General features: G+C 42.8%; 1 protein-coding gene across 6 annotated transcripts in view; it reads left to right on the forward strand.

Annotated features, from left to right (window-relative positions):
* Positions 1-6,270: 6,270 nt before the first annotated feature.
* The window catches only part of DACH2 (dachshund family transcription factor 2), a 272,249-nt gene continuing 262,376 nt past the window's right edge, over positions 6,271-16,143 (forward strand). For all 6 annotated transcript variants that reach the window (XM_054075822.1, XM_054075818.1, XM_054075821.1 and 3 more), the window contains exon 1: positions 6,271-6,797. In XM_054075822.1, coding sequence (XP_053931797.1) covers positions 6,352-6,797 — 446 coding nt within the window. In that variant the 5' untranslated portion in view covers positions 6,271-6,351. The remainder of the gene's footprint in view (positions 6,798-16,143) is intronic.

Below are 16,143 nucleotides of genomic sequence, written 5' to 3' on the forward strand. Positions count from 1 at the left end.
GCAAATATAGAGCGTGAGAGACGAGGTTAATCTTGTTCCTCTGGGGATATTAAGGTATTAAGCATTCAGGTATAATGACTTACTGAATATTATCTGAGTACACAGTATTGTGTTCACAGTAGTTTGCTATAAAATGTGTTTTAACTTCAACATACAACTAACAGTAATAATTTTTCTTCCTGAAGAAGAAAAGATGCAAACAATATTGAACCGTAACGATAGTTGTATCTCATGTAACACAGCCTTCTTCTACTGAGGCTTTGCACCCTCTAGCCTCAATCAAAATCAAAATACAGATTAAAGTTGTGAATCATCAGCAACAACTGCATCTTGTGTTCATATATTTCATTGGAACAATCTTGAAAGCACTACTCGCATTTTTACACGACAAATGTACTCCTCGTTCTAAGACGAATGGTATTTGCATACAAATCACTTAGACAAAAAGTGACAGGACCCATCTCTTCGGTTATAAAAGTCAAGTGAAATTTCAATGAATAGGAAAAGTAGACGGGACCTTGTTTGAGAGAGCAATTTTGTGCTTTGATTTGCTCAGGTTCCCGTAGTAAATGGTTAAATCCTTCATGCCTCAAGTAGAGCTTGAACTGTTGAGCTCAGTGCAGACTCTGTGAACTGGAGAGCTCGTATCAAAGGCTTTGTCTGCTGAGAACCGTCCCAAGAGTAGGCACAAAATCACACTCAACTGTGTGCCGGGAGGAAGCCTGCAGATGTAGGCTCACACAGAGCTGGAACACAATGTTAAAGCATTCAGGATATTAAAGGTACAACTACTACCAGCTGTCGGTCGCGCCCAGACGGGCCAATGCAAGTCTAGAGCTCCCTGGGTCCATGGGAAGCTGTGTGAACAAACTGCTGTACGCACACAGTTGCTCCAGAGACCACTCTCTCGCATTAGTGCAGGGGTAGTCAGTAAGCAGTTGAAAGCAATTTGTCAGACTGACACTGAAAATAAAAAAATAATTCTGAATTGTTATCATTTTGCTTAAATATTATGATGCACATTGATAGTATGAAAAATTAAAGACTAAAACAAAGAGCTGTTTTATGGATGAAGAACCCTGGTAAGAGAAGCCCAAATATTAGACTTTACAATTGTTCTTTTTAAGATGATGCTACACTACAAAAAAGTTCAGGATGTCCACAAGTGTCTTGGAAAAGTCAGTATTCATTAAGAACCCCAGACTTCTACTGTGGTCTACAATTGTTACTCGGTGTATTTTACTTCAGACAACCCTGCTCCCAGGTGATCACCCAATCTATAATACCTAGGGTCATTCTGAAAATAACTACCTTTCTGGCATAGTTTGGTTCATGTTTATTCTCTATATGTTCCCTTCCATTTATTCTATTCCTCCTATTCCACTCTTCTTCCCTTTTCAATTCCCGTTTGCAACACCTACTCAATTTCCCTTTTCCTTTGCAAGTAATGAACAGCAGTATAAGCAGCATCAGACTCTGAGATATGCCACGTCAGTATGATTTCCAAGCAAAGATTACAGACCCGATAGTCCAGATACTTTCACGTAAGAACACCACAGCCAAAACAGGCTTAATCCATGACTTTTCAATGAGCACCTAGCAGGGGAATTCCTTTGTATATAGAGAGGACAGAAATGGGTATAGAAGCGGATGTGGACACTGGGTTCTTCTGTAAAGCATTAATTATTTTTCCATGTTAGAATCTTCCCTGACTGTATGAGGGAGAGAAGCTCCTCTCTTCCTTTCTCTAGCAAGGTAGGTAGGAGTTTCTGAAAGCCTGAAGCAGCAAAATTCACTCTAATCATCATTACTCACTACGATTAGGGGTTGAAATGCAGCATTTGCCAAGAGTGCAAGTTCCTTTATTTGATCACTTTGACTGTACCGGTATAACTGCCAATCACAGGAAACACCTCTAATAACTCTTCCTTTACTTAATAAAGAATACCACATCTTTAAAACATTAGAAACAGATGTCACTGCATTACTTCACTGCTGATGTATGTAATAGAAATGACACACTAATTAATTTAATGCAGTATAAATGTACTGATTATTTATCATGGCTGACAATAAAATTATGAAAACATTCAATTACAATCAGCGGTAATTCATTATTTATTGATTCTGCATTATGCACACATTAATACAATACATTTAATTACATAAGAGAAAGGATCATTTTTCTATTGATACTTAGACATTTAGATTCATCAGTTTTATTTAAAATCCTTGATGCTTAGGTGGGAAGTTTTAATTCACAATTCCAAAAGAACTCTCTACTTAAATGTCAGAAATAAATGGCATACAAGTGCCAAGTACTACTGCGTCTAGGAAAATGTGGGTAATAAAATGACTTACTAATTTTGGTTCCTTCTTTTTCTCACGTCAGTGGCCCACATTTGTTAGTATAGCCATGGTTACCTTTTGCTAAGTAAACCACGGCATTAAACACTAAACTAGCAAAAATTAAAATGTTTTTCTTCCTTTTCAAGCCTTTACTCAGAATTAGCAATATCAGTGGTTTGCACACTCATGATATAAACTCAAAGATCACTTCAGGGGCTTAAGAGCTTTAGATTGGGTCCTGACTAATTTTTTTTGTTAAGAGTTATGAGAATATCATTGTCACTAGGACTCCAGTCAGGCTGGAATTCAGCAAAAAAAAAATGGTGTTTCATTTCAGTATGACTAGGCTGCACTGTAAATACATCTTTCAGTTACTTTTTCATCCTTCATTTTGGGCCCACTGTTACCTCTGACCCCCGTAAGTCCATGTTCACATTTCTCTCTCACATTTATTTTAGTGAAGAGCCGAGTTCTCCACTAAAAACTAGCAACTCTACTAACATTGGACATATGTGCCTATACCAAGTATACAGAGAAATTTCTTTATATTGAAAAAAAACCCAACAAAAAAAAAAACACTAGGAATCTTTACCTTGCAATACCTATAGGATACTTTTTTTTCAGTGTCTGGCCTCGTGTTTGGCTACAGTAGACTGAGAAAAAACCACAAACATCACGATTGAGCTTTCCAGTCTTCTAGAAACAAAATTATTATTATTATTTCTAATTATTTCCTTACTGTTTCACTTAAAAAGCTGTCATTTTTATCATTGTCTCCTCCCAGTCAATTGTGTCACCCATCATTTTCCCTACGGGATCCCTGGGACCCAGTAGCCACATTTACGCCAGCTGGCAATAAGTCATTTCCAGAAAGCTGTTGACTGGCGCTATCAGGAATGACTGTGGCTTTTCTGTCTTCTCCTGTGTCAAAAAAGAGCTCTTTCACATTTCTCTCCAATGGGGCATATGCATTGATGGTAAACAAAACCAAACAAATGTAACAGAACCTTTGCTTGACATTTTGCCATACAAACACAGCTGATTTTTATAGACGACTAATACATGATACACTGATATTTCTATAGCTGATGGTGTTAAGAAAAAAGAATACTTTGCATACCAGTCTAAAATGAACAAAAATATTGAAACTTTGATTTTAAATAAAAATTCTAAAGTACTGATTTCAGTTATAGGGAGGCTTACTAGTTTGTACACATTCAAATTACATACTGCTGGACTCCGTTCAAATAAACCATCTGGATACTTCATAACTGACAAGATATTACTGCATGATTTTTAGGCTTTAGCAACTTTGCCTTGTCTTTAATAAAATTACAGTGCAATAATAATATTCATCGATATAGTTGATTTGTATATGTGTAGTTGAACTGGACAGCTGCCTGGTATTAATTCTCAAACCTTGAGCATTCTCTTAGTTTAAGAGCAGTTCTTCTCTCCATGGACAGTCACCTCTCAAGGGTACTGTTTTTACTACAGCCTTTATGATTTTATATTGCTTCATTCTTCTCCAACTTGCTGGGTGTTGATGCGCAAGGCTTCCTCTGGCCTTGCAAAAATTCAGTCCTATTTAGAAATATGTTTAGCTTATTGAAGACATTAAAGTCAAAAAGGAAAAAGAATTCTCACAGTGGAATTTGATTGTCAAATTAATCTCAAAGTAAAAAATGTCTTTAAAAGGGCAAAGCCAATGAGAAATGTTTAAATCTGATTTATGAAACCCCCTAACAGCAATTATATCCAGTAAATTAAGCCCCAAAAGTTTCTGTTTGAAGTCAGTTATTTGTTATTTCTATCATTTCCAGTATGTAAAAAACTCAAATGACTTCAGGGCTCGACTGTACTAAACTCTTTGCCCAAGTAAGTGGCCCCTGCCTCACAGAGCTTCTGAGCTGAGGTTCTGACCCTAAAAAGATGCACGAAGTAGTTTAGGAAATACGAGTGATCTTATTGAATGGTATTAATTAAAATCTAGCCCATGTGGAAATCCTGCCTCAGTTTTAGGCTGCTAGGCTAGGGGCCTAAAGCGAGCGGTGAATCTTGTTAAAACATACATATGGAGAGAAAGTGAAGTTCCTGCGGAGTGTAATTTGGATCATTTAAGTTAACCAATATAGCAATTTAGTTGGCATAGAATCATCTCCCCTCATCTGAAATGGGATTACTCATAATGCAAAAATATTAAGCTTTGCAAAAAGCATGTCTAAATAGGGAAGCTTAACAAAAGGAAGGAGAAGAAGGCATACACAAGCAGTGCCACTGTGGAAATAGTTGAAATGCTCTGTCGGTATTGCTTGTTTGGCACTCACTTGAAAAAGTTTCGCTTGTACATTTCTGTTTGCTTTAGGAGGAAGCTAAAAAAAAGGGGAGTGGGGTAGAGGAAAGAAGTTAAAGGACTGGGAAAGAGGGAAAGATTAAAGAAGACTGAATAAATGTGGAAACAAACAGGAAAGAAGGATGTTGATACAAAGGAAGAAAGGGAAGAGGCTGGGAAAAGAGGTGCAAGGGAGACACAGGGAAAAGGCAAGAAGCAAATAAATGATCTAACCAGAGTGTGTGTCTGTCACACTCAACTCCTTTGAGTGAAATTGTCTGTCTGCCTTTCAGGTCCACTTGTTCAGCGAGAAGAGTTGCACAAAGCTTAGCAGTGCTTGTGGCAACTGACCCGGTTCAGGTGAGGGAGACACAGGATCTGTCTGTTTCCCAGGAAAAAAGCTTTTACCGTTACACAACTGAATGAGGGACCACCTGGTGCTTCTGGAGGCGCGAGGAGAGGACCGATGCCATTGTATCTAAAACACAATTGACGCTGCACTTGAATCTGGAAATTCCAAGCAATTACACGCCAGACATCTCGGGGACATACACTGCCTCCCGTGACTGGCGGCCGGCTCCCCCAGCTCCCCCGGCCTCCCTGCATCCCCAGCACATGCTCCCTGCTCTAGAGAGGCTTCGTTTGCTTTACACCCAAATCCCTTGGGATGTGTCGCCACTGCCTCCACCATCTTTTCACAGAAAAGAGTAACCACGCGGTGTTGACCCCTCAGGAACTCAGTGGAAAGTTGGGTTACTCTTTACCTAATGGAGCCGTGCACTGTTACCCTCTCTACACACTCATTTCTTTCAGCTGTGGCAAGGCACAGGTGTGTTAACTCTCGCAGCGACTGCTGGAACGACCTGCAAAATGGCGCCAGCACATGGACCTACAGCTGGAACTGCCTGGGAAGGGGGGGACAGAGCCCAGAGCTGCAGCTGGAAACTGCCTGGAAAAGGGGGACAGAGCCCAGAGCTACAGCTGGAACTGCCTGGAAAAGAGGCACAGAGGTACAGCTGGAACTGCCTGGGAAAGGGGGACAGAGCCACAGCTGGAACTGCCTGGAAAAGGGGGACAGAGCCCAGAGCTACAGCTGGAACTTGCTGGGAAAGAGGCACAGAGCTACAGCTGGAACTGCCTGGAAAAGGAGGACAGAGCTACAGCTGGAACTGCCTGGAAAAGGGGGACAGAGGGACTAAGGGTTGTTCAGCCTAGAGAAAAGGATGCCGAGAGGAGACCTTCCAACACTTTCGTCACTTTCAACAACTGCCCAGGATGTTGCAGCGAGGTGGGCGCTGCTCTCTTCTCCCAAGTCACAGGGAGATAAGACGAGAGGGAAGCGGTCTCAGGTGGTGCCAGGGGGGCTTTAGACTGCCTATCGGGAAGACTCTCTCCACCAGGAGCCCCCGGGCACGGGGCGGCTGCCCGGGCTGCGCACAGGTGCTCCGGGACGCGCAGCCCCCGCGCCGCCCCAGGTGCCGCGCGCCCCGCCCCGCCCCGCGCGCCGCAGCCACTGACGGAGCTCGCGCCGGCGGCGGGCGGGGCGCATTGGCTGGAGGGCGCCGTCACTCGCCCCCCCGCGGCGCTGGGGAGGGGTCTGGGCGCGCGGCGGGCGCTGCGCGCGGGCGGCTCCGCTCTCCGCCGGCAGCGCGGCCCGAGCCGAGCCGGCCATGGCCGTGTCCGCGCCGCCCGTCATCGCCGCCACTTCCAGCGGCGGCGCGGGGGGCTCGGCGGGGCTGTTCCGCGCGGACCCGCTCTACTCCAGCCCCGCCGAGTCCCCGCGCGTCGCCAACAGCTTCCTGCCCTCCGGCGGCGGGGGCGGCAACGAGTGTAAGATGGTCGATTTGCACGGGGTGAAGGTGGCCTCGTTCCTCGTGGAGGGGCAGGAGCTCATCTGCCTGCCGCAGGTCTTCGATCTCTTCCTGAAGCACCTGGTGGGGGGGCTGCACACGGTCTACACCAAGCTGAAGCGGCTGGATATATCGCCCGTGGTGTGCACGGTGGAGCAGGTTCGCATCCTGCGGGGGCTGGGGGCCATCCAGCCCGGCGTCAACCGCTGCAAGCTCATCACCAGGAAGGACTTCGAAACTTTGTACAACGACTGCACCAACGCCAGGTGGGCGCGGGGCTCCGGGGGCGGGAACGGTCCCTGCGCTCCCCCGGGGGGATGTTGGGGGGCAGCCCCGGGCGGGGGGGGCCGGCGGGTGCGGGGGACCTGGGGGGCGATGCTCGCGGGGGAACGGCCGGTTCGCCGCCGGGAGGGAGCGCCGGGCGAGCGCCCGCCTGCAAACTTTTCCGCTAGCAGAGAAAGCGGAGAGTTCCTAAAAAGCCACGAAAGTTTTTCTCCGTTATTTCCTTTGCCGTTCTACTCGGTGCCGCTGGCTCCCCGGGGGCCGCGCAGCCGTGCCGGGGTGCTGCGCAGGGCACGCTCGGGGCCGAGCAGCGGTGCCGGGGGTCCCGCTCGGGTCCCGGGGTCTGGCTTTTAATCGGTGTCCCTGCGGGTCCCGGGGCTCGAGTAGCCCTAGCGCCGCGGGCCGGGCTGCTGCTCGGTGCCGCTGGCTCCCGGGACTTCAGCGAGGTGCCGGGAGGTCCCGGTCGCTGCACGCTGCTGCTCGGGTGCGGGGGATCCGGCCGCCGCCCGGGGTCCTGCCCACCACCCGCTGCCGCTCTGGGGCCCTGCGGGTTCTGGGCTCGAGCACAGTGCCGGGGGGTCCCTCTCACCGCACGCTGTTGCTCGGTGGCCGGGGGTGCCGGCGGGTGCTCGGTGCCACTCGGGTCCCGGGGCTCGGGCAGCGGTGCCGGGCTCCCTGGGGGTACCGCCGCTGCTCGGTGCCGCTCAAGTCCCGGAGCTCGAGCGCAGTGCCGGGGGTCGCTGGGGTCGAGCAGCAGTGCCGCGGGCTCTGCTTGTTGCTCGGTGCCGCTCGGATCCCGGGGCTGAGCAGCTGTACCGGGGGTCCCGCTCACCGCCCGCTGCTGCTCGGTGTCCCTGCGGGTCCCGGGGCTGAGCAGCTGTACCGGGGGTCCCGCTCACCGCCCGCTGCTGCTCGGTGTCCCTGCGGGTCCCGGGGCCGAGCAGCGGTGCCGGGGTCCTGCTGCCGCTCGGAGCCGCTCGGGTCGCTGAGCCCGGTTTGAGCGGTGTCCGCGGGGGTCCCCTCTCGCTCTCCCCGGAGCGGTGGCGATCCGCTGGGCTCCGGCCCCCTGCGGGACGGGGCGGGCGCTGCCCCGCGGCGCTCGGGCTCTCCCGGGGCGGCCCCCGGCTCGCACCACGCGAATGTTGAATAACTTCAGGTTTGGAGTGGCCGCTGCGGCCGCCGGGTGGGCGTTTGCACGGCCCGCTCGCATCCCGCGCCCGCTGCCGGGCAGCACCAGCGTGCTTGTTCCGCTTCCAATTATTTCGTGTTAAAGGTGATGCTTTAGAGACGGTCGCCCTCGATTCCTACTTTCTTCGCAGTATAGGGTCGTTGTGGTGCCGTGTCCCGTCGCGATGCCCGGCGCCGCTGCTGCAGGGCAGCCGGTGGGGTTGCAGACGAGGTCCGGGCTGAGCTGTTCGGGGAGGAATCGGTGTGGGAGTACTCGGGAACACATTGTGTTGTATGTGCAGATGCTTCTCTGAACTGTTCCTACAACTCTCCTTTTGATCCCTGTGACTGTGCCAAAGTTTTTCCTTAGGGAGATGCGGGATCTGATTCGACGATAGAGCCTTTAGGTGCAAACTGATGAATTCTGCGCTGTTAGAAGCAATGATTTGAGATCAAGAAGTGCTGAAGTGTTAGAGATTTAAAACTTGTATCTCAGGACTTTTCTTTCCTCTGGCAAAGACTGCTGGCTGGGGTAGGGTAAGGCGTAAGTGGTGCGAGCAGGGAGGCTGGGGAGCTCCGAGGGATGCTCCGAGAGGGTCAGAAAGGAGCCGGCAGTGGGATGAAGACCTGGTCAGAGCCTGAAGATCTGGCAGGAGCACTGCTGAGGGGAACTCACTGGGCAGAAACACCTCTGAAGGCAGTTGCAGCTTTCAGCTCAGAAATCACATTCAACACGTGCGTAGGCACAGGCTCTCCCTGCCTGGTTATGAAAACACTGTATTTCTACCTGTTTAGGAGTAGCAGGTTAAGGAACTGTGAAGTTCCTAAAATGTTTCTCATTTATTAAACATCACTCAGCCTTTTTGTTTAGATCTCTTGAAAATGCCACTGGTTTGAATAACCGATGGGGGGGTCAACGTATTTTGTGTTCACCGTCTCAAGTGTTACGCGCATTAAGTGTTATCAACACACACGAAACTTTTCTCAAGTGTTATAACTAAACAACATGAATTATATTCTATCATGCTGGTTGAATGCTTAGTGATGTCATTTTATTTACAGATCTTTTTTTTTTTTTAACTTGCACACCCTTACTTTATGGGAGAGAATATTGGATGAAAATAAGCTAAAAACATGAGTGATCTAATTTCTAATTTTTGTTTGCTGTGAAGTGACCTGGGAACCACTGCAAGGCATGGTACCAAACAAACAAAACGCAGTACAACTGCTGCAGCTAGACATATAGCCTTTAGGTTCTGTACCTGGGAACTGAAGTCTTGGAAAAATACGATCTTTTAGAAGCAAACCCTTCCATCTATGTCACTCCACTGTGTGACTCGAGCATTGCTTTCAGCTTGGAGTATTGTACATTGTTTCTATAATATGTATTTTTTTAGTTTATAGAGATTTAGAGGTGCATTTCAGTACAGTAGAAATACTGCATTCAACTCGAGCTACCAGAAAAAGCAATAAGTAATGCTAGGTATTATTTTCAGTGTGAGTTGACTTCTGAAAGTCAACGTCTCTTATGTTAGTGTACATTATTAATGATTTTTTTTAATTGGAATGCAAACCATCAATTATATATAATAGAAAAAAGAGAAAGTCTACTTCCCTCACTTTCTGTATTGCATTTTTTTAGTTGAGCTTATTTCATAAAGAGCTGCAGAGAAATATACCTGTAAGCAAAAGTTTTGTGTACGTTTGTGTTCTGTGTATGTAACACGAGTTAACATAGATATAGCATCTTTGACCTTTGTTTTTTTTTGAACAGAACATCTATAATTATCATTTACGTGTAAGCAAAATGATCTTCACTTTGTCATTCACCATCATCGTGTAATCTAATTTGGAAGCAGGGTTTGTAAAATGAAACTAACTGTTCATTTCCTTACAGGTAACGTCTTCAAGTGAATAGTGAGCACAATGTATTTACAAAATTTGCGATAATTTAGAAGATCAGTTAAATTATGGACACGTGCTTAATTTTAGTAGTAAAGCATAACATTTGCCTAAAGTAGAAGACAATAATGAGGTTTTATTTAAAAATGAAATTTAAAACTATAGTGAGAACATTTTTACGGTGGTAAATATATCAGCCCTTTAAATCGGGATTATATGAGTATGATCATAACCCGTTCTACAGGAGTTCTCTATTTGATGGATGCTGTTGAAAGCATCGTGTTGGTCTGGATTATTCAGGGAATAGTCAGAATACTTCTCAGAAAGCTGCCTTTCAGTACGTGGCTTATTTTTTGTGATTTAAAGTATACAGTTAAGCTAATATTTTGCATTACTTTGGCTATTCACAAACAATAAAAGGCTTTAGAAATGAATTTAAGCAGTAAATGCAGGCATTTTGTTTTATGAGATAATGAGGGTCTAGTCATGTTGTCTATTAAAAGCTACCCTATAGTCACCAATACTCTCTTTTATTAGGAGAATGATGTCAAGATTATAATTAAAGCAATCCAGTCATGTAGCACTGAACAGAGCTTCCTCCTGTATTGATTTTAAATGTGGACATCTAATCATGTAAGCTACTTTGACCAAGTAAATATTCAGTATGCATTCAGAGTTGGCCAAACTTGTGAATTTTGGAGGTGGTGGCATGTTAAAGGAAAACAGTGGTCAGTTTCTCAGCTTCCTTCTCATCCCTGGAGAGAAGACTAGAAACATTTTTCAGAGAAATCACTAGGATAGTGGGTTCTGCTAGAGATGCAGAAAGTATTTTTTTTCGCTTTCTCAGCAGATTAATTATACTTCTGGAAAAATCCCTCTTTCTTTTCGGACGTCTTGAGTGTCTGTGCTTGTTCAAAACTACTAAAATACTTGAATATTTTCATCAGAAGCATATCTAATCTGGAGAAGCCTTGATTAAAATTCCCTTCTTTTCTCATGGCAATAGAGCTCCCCATTTGAAGTGTAACATGCTTCTCCTCCAAAATGGAGTATTTGTATGTTTCCTGCATGTGTATATGCATAATACATATGTAATTTTCTACTGAGACTTCTACAACTGAAAAATACTGTGTTTTTGTAGCAAAGACAAAAAAGCTAAACAATTAGGTATTAATGATATTCTTGTTGCATATTCAAAAGGTCTTTGCAAGCATTTCTTCTCCTTTTTTTCTTTTCACCATTTCAACCTGCAGAACTCTTCACTGTCACTTCAAATCACACAATTCTACAAAGATAAAACAACACTTAAACTCATTTGCTTTGGGAGGGAAATTGAGCATTTGCACCCAATAAGCCTGATTGTGGAACTGCATGCAAATTGTGTTTTGATTTATCTCTTTTGCACTTTTTTCCATTTGAATTGATCTTGCATTAATTTTGCCAAGCGGCTCTGTGAGGCTGCAGATGTTGCCCTGTGTTTAATAAATCAATGAGACAGATCTGAATGAATCACTTCAGATGGATTCTCTGCTCGGTTTGATGTCTAGATGTTATTCTTAGCTTGTTATCATGACAGATGCATTAATGTTCCCATACACTGCCAGCAATGTCAAAGAGATTGAAGCTTTTAAAGTGGCGGTATCCCCTTTTCCCCCTTCTGTTGGAATAACTAAATTGCCTTTAGGAATAGGTCAAAATATAAATTTAATCATGGCATTATTGTGGGGAAGATGCTAAACTTTTGATCGTGTTATAACACAAAGTCAGAGAAATGCAGTTTCATATGGAATGATTAATTATTCCAAAATACTGGAGATCGATATTAAAATCTAAACATAGGATAGAATAACCACTTTCTTAGCATTAATATTTCATTGTAATAGGAATGATCCGAATAAATAATATACGACTCGAACATGTTAAAAGTGTTGCTATAAATAGAATATCGTTGCATCCAAATTGATTACGGGCTGAAGTAAAGCTTTTTCTCTTTTTTCTTTTTTTTTTAATTCATTAATCATTTTATTTTGAAGTTAAATGCATCTGGATTCAGTGTCGGTTAGATTTAAAATGGGAAACTTATTATGTCTCTGTTATTACTTCCCAATTAGTGCCAGATATATTAGAAAAGTTGTCGATCACAGTTAATTTCTGATCTGAATAGTCTGGTATCCATTATCTTGGAGCAGAACCTGTGGGACGCAAATCATCAAAGAGGCTGGAATGCGTCTTTGTGGAACGGTTTTAAATTCTGGAAAAGACTGCACAAAGTGTAAAGTACCCTGCCATGAATAATGAAGATCTGTTTCCCAAGTAGGCTACACACAGTTTTTATTGGCTTTTATTCCTTAGTGTTTATTAAACCACTTGTGGTCTTCCTTGTTTTTCTTTAGAAGATAAAGTAGTATTTTGTGATTTGTTTTAATCATTCTGTTAAACCTGATCTCTTTCACTGTAACTCTTTATTTTAATGTTAAAAATTAGTGCGAATGTTCCTTTTCCGAATCTCTTCCCAAAGAGAAGAACTTTGACTTTTTGTTGTTAAGGCTGCTGAGAATAAATTGGAGAAACTGGCTGTAACAGATCTAGATTTATGTTGGCATTCTTGGTATTCTTGCTCCAGTAGCTCCAATTTGATAAAGGAAACAATATGTGCAATAGAAATTCACAGTTTATTCAAATGAGTTTAAGCTTTAGCATTGTTATATTTGCCTTTCTTTCACCGATGTGTGGCAACAGCATTATACTGAAGTGACCAGCTCCGGGGATGGGGCTGCGGTTGGGCATTCAGCCTCTGTTTGTGTGTGTCCATTTGTTTTAAAGGCAGGTGAAAATAAGCTCGGGGAGAGCTGAGGAGCACAGCAGAAATCACTGAATTGGAAGATCATGTTTTGTTTTATGGCAGTGGACTTGGGTAGATAGTACTTTCTCACTCTGGCTCTGTAGTTTTGCAGAAAATATTGAAAGTGAGCTTTGAGATGTTTTAATTATATCTTGTTTATTTTATTGCTTACAGGCTGAAATTCACATTGTGTAAGGGCTGCTTGTCAGTATCGGTATTAAAAAGGTGTTGAGATCTGGGCTGTAAACTCCCTGTGTTGGCTTTGCTGAGGGGAAGCTCCTTTTTTTGTCGAGTCAAAGTCTGCAAGAATAAGGGCAGAGAACTTATAAATGCTTGTGGGATATGAGCCATTCTCGTCAAAGAGAATTTTCAAATGCTTAAAACTTGCATTTGAAAGAATAACACATATATGGCATTTTCAAACAGGTCCTGCTTTTTTGGGTATAATCTGGTTTTTGCTGAAAATAGGATATTTGACTTTTTTTACGCCTGTTCCAGAAATGGTCATTTTGATTGTTCTGAAGTTACGAGCAGTATCATCCCTTAGTTAAAAATACCTAGAAAGTTCCCATCTAGTTTCTTTTATAAGTTCTTTGTGTGATTATTAATGCAGTAATAGGAAACCCCTGCAGGTGTATGGAGGTGTAGCATTTTAATGATTGTTTACATAAACAATACTAATAACGAAACCAAGCATCATGGGATACTTTAGAATTATTGCCGTCTGTGACATGTTCCTTGGGTGTAAGCTAAGGCAAGATTTTTATACGTTACGATTAAACATGCATTACCAAGCACAAGTACATTAGTTAGTAATGATTCATAGTGATTTAGATTTATCCTGCTTGATACTAGAACCGTCCCTTGGGGCGACACGCTTTTGATCTTTGTTCCCTCTTGGTATATCATGGTTATCCAAAGTGACTTACTAATAGGGTTTCCCCTCTCCCCCTTCTATAACCTGTAACAAACACCGATATCTATCAACTAATGTACTTTGATACTCGCCCCAGAAGGCTCCGGTATCCAAATCCTGTAAAACATAATTTGTTTGCTTTCCTTTCTCTTCGGTAGCAGAGCTGCGTTGTTGTTTTGTGTCTGCGTATGAAGTTTATTGTCGCTAGTAAGCGTGGGGAGATTGTATTTCCTTGTCAGTACATCTTGACCTGCTAAGCCCGTTTTGCTGATGACAATATATTGTGTCAGAGCCTTTTTTGACTCGATTACGAATGCCACTTCCTCAAAAAGTAAGAACCAAACCAAACAGTAGTGCTTGCTTTATTACTATCCAGTGCCTTAAAGTGTCATGTTTAGCACTGTATGTTGTTGCGTATACGTTAAGGTAAAAAAAAAGTTCGATTGCAATTGTGTCTGATCTTATCAGGTTTCTGGAAATTGATATCTGGTAACAGCGTTTAACCTACATCGAGTCTATCTGCTATTTATGTGGTGGGTTAAAAAGAAAAAGTAGTATCGATCTGTCACTGGATTAAAGTTTGAAATTGGCAACAGCATGAGCACAAAAGGCTTTTTTTTATGATTTCTCAGCTTGCCATTGATCTACCAGTTTTATTGCATTCATTATTTATTAAAAGAATTTGCAAGCTAAACATAACGTTAAGCTAGTTTGCACACAGGGACTGCACTTAGGAAATTGAATGGAAATTGCATTAGAGATGAACATCTGTGCTATTTTTCCACTCGTGTGTTTATGGGTTTGTATAAAAGGTGTATTGGATTAACAGTTATAACCATTATAGCTTGCAGCAATATGTTAGAACCCGAAGCATTTAGTAGTTATTTAGGAGGGAGACTCTTTTTACTTGTACTAGGAAGTGTGGTAATGCCATCACAAACAGTGCTTTTATTGGATTATTCTTTATTAATGGGCTTTTTACTAGTAATGTGTGAAACTCGAGGTATCTAGCTATATTATGTATGTGTTCTATTATCTATGCTACATAGAGCTCCATTAATATTGTCATTAATTGAAGATTTCTAGTGACAGTATTAGTTAAGGATTTGGCACGTAGACACCAGAGTATTGAAATGAAATATATTTTATAATATACAATAGGAATATAAGCATAGAAAAGATCTTTAATAGATGATCCTTCAAATTTTTCCCTGCAATTCAACAGTATTCTGTCCTCCTTGAGCTTGGTAGCATCTGTGATGTGATGTATCAGTGAAAATCTTAAATATTTGGAAATATTTTTCTGCTTCAGTTCACAAGTTCAGCTGCCCTCAACATGAGCTGTCATTGCGTGCGACGTATGAAGTAAAGGGTGGAGTTAGAATTTTGAGGTCATCTCCTGTAATAATTCTGGATTTATTTTTTTGATTGCGCTTCTTCTATAAAATAGATTATTTTGCTTGGGGCCTTGGATCAAAAGTGTATTTTTAGAATCAAGGTATCTTTTTTTTTTAATTTGGTCTAAAAAGTGCGTGCAGTCTAGTCTGTTTATGACTAGAATGTACTGAACTATGTCACGTTTTGCATCATCAGTGCACTTTTTCAGTTATTCTATTTAAGACTCAACCTCATACATCTCAGCAGCTTCTGAGACCGTTCAGGGTTTCCTGTGCCAAGCATCAGCAATGTTCTTTGTACCGGGAGGTTGTGCTTACTCTTTTGAATGCCATCTCTACTCTTTTTTTTTTTGTTTTTTTTTTTTGTTTTTACCTCTGGGAGGATGAAGCACTGCAAGTCCGAATAGTCTTTTGAGGACAGGTAGTTCTGATTTTTAGTTGAAAGAATTTCAATATTATTTTTCCACATTGTTTTGCACTCAGTTTTTAGTCTTCCTCACGGTTGTTCCCAACCATAGACTCCTGTTTAGTTTTCATATTCTATCAGAGAACACATTTTGGCTACCCTGTAAATAAAGTGGAAGCTGGATTTAATATGGGGTTTATGTAATTAATATATATGCACACACATTGATTGATGTGATGTACATAAAATGAAATTTAATCTGAATTTCTGGGTTATTCCAAAGCCCCTCTCCCAAATTATGGAAACCACATTTTTGATAAGTGGAAAATTTTGCATACTTATTTATTAAAAAAGAGGCTTTGGAATAATCCTGGGTTTTTGTTCAAATTGTATTTATTTCAGACATTTCCTAAATGAACTTACATGGTTGCGTGAACTATCTCGGTGTCCTTACTAAAAGTCTTTAATGCCTTTGGTACTTCTCACAGCCATGTGAGCGAGTAATGTTCTCAGCATGTAATTGTATTTCTGTCCAGTCTGTGACAAGAGAACTTTTAGCTTGAGATGCCTTCGTGGTACTTTGAGTCAACAGAATACCAAGTTGTTTTTCTCTACTATTTCCAAACCTATATGGACAGTGGAATTAAAACAGAACTCTTTGTTTTAAAAGTTAATCAAAATTATTTTACACCGTATGTGT

This window comes from Cuculus canorus, chromosome 10 (assembly GCF_017976375.1).
Source record: "Cuculus canorus isolate bCucCan1 chromosome 10, bCucCan1.pri, whole genome shotgun sequence".
NCBI lineage: Eukaryota > Metazoa > Chordata > Aves > Cuculiformes > Cuculidae > Cuculus > Cuculus canorus.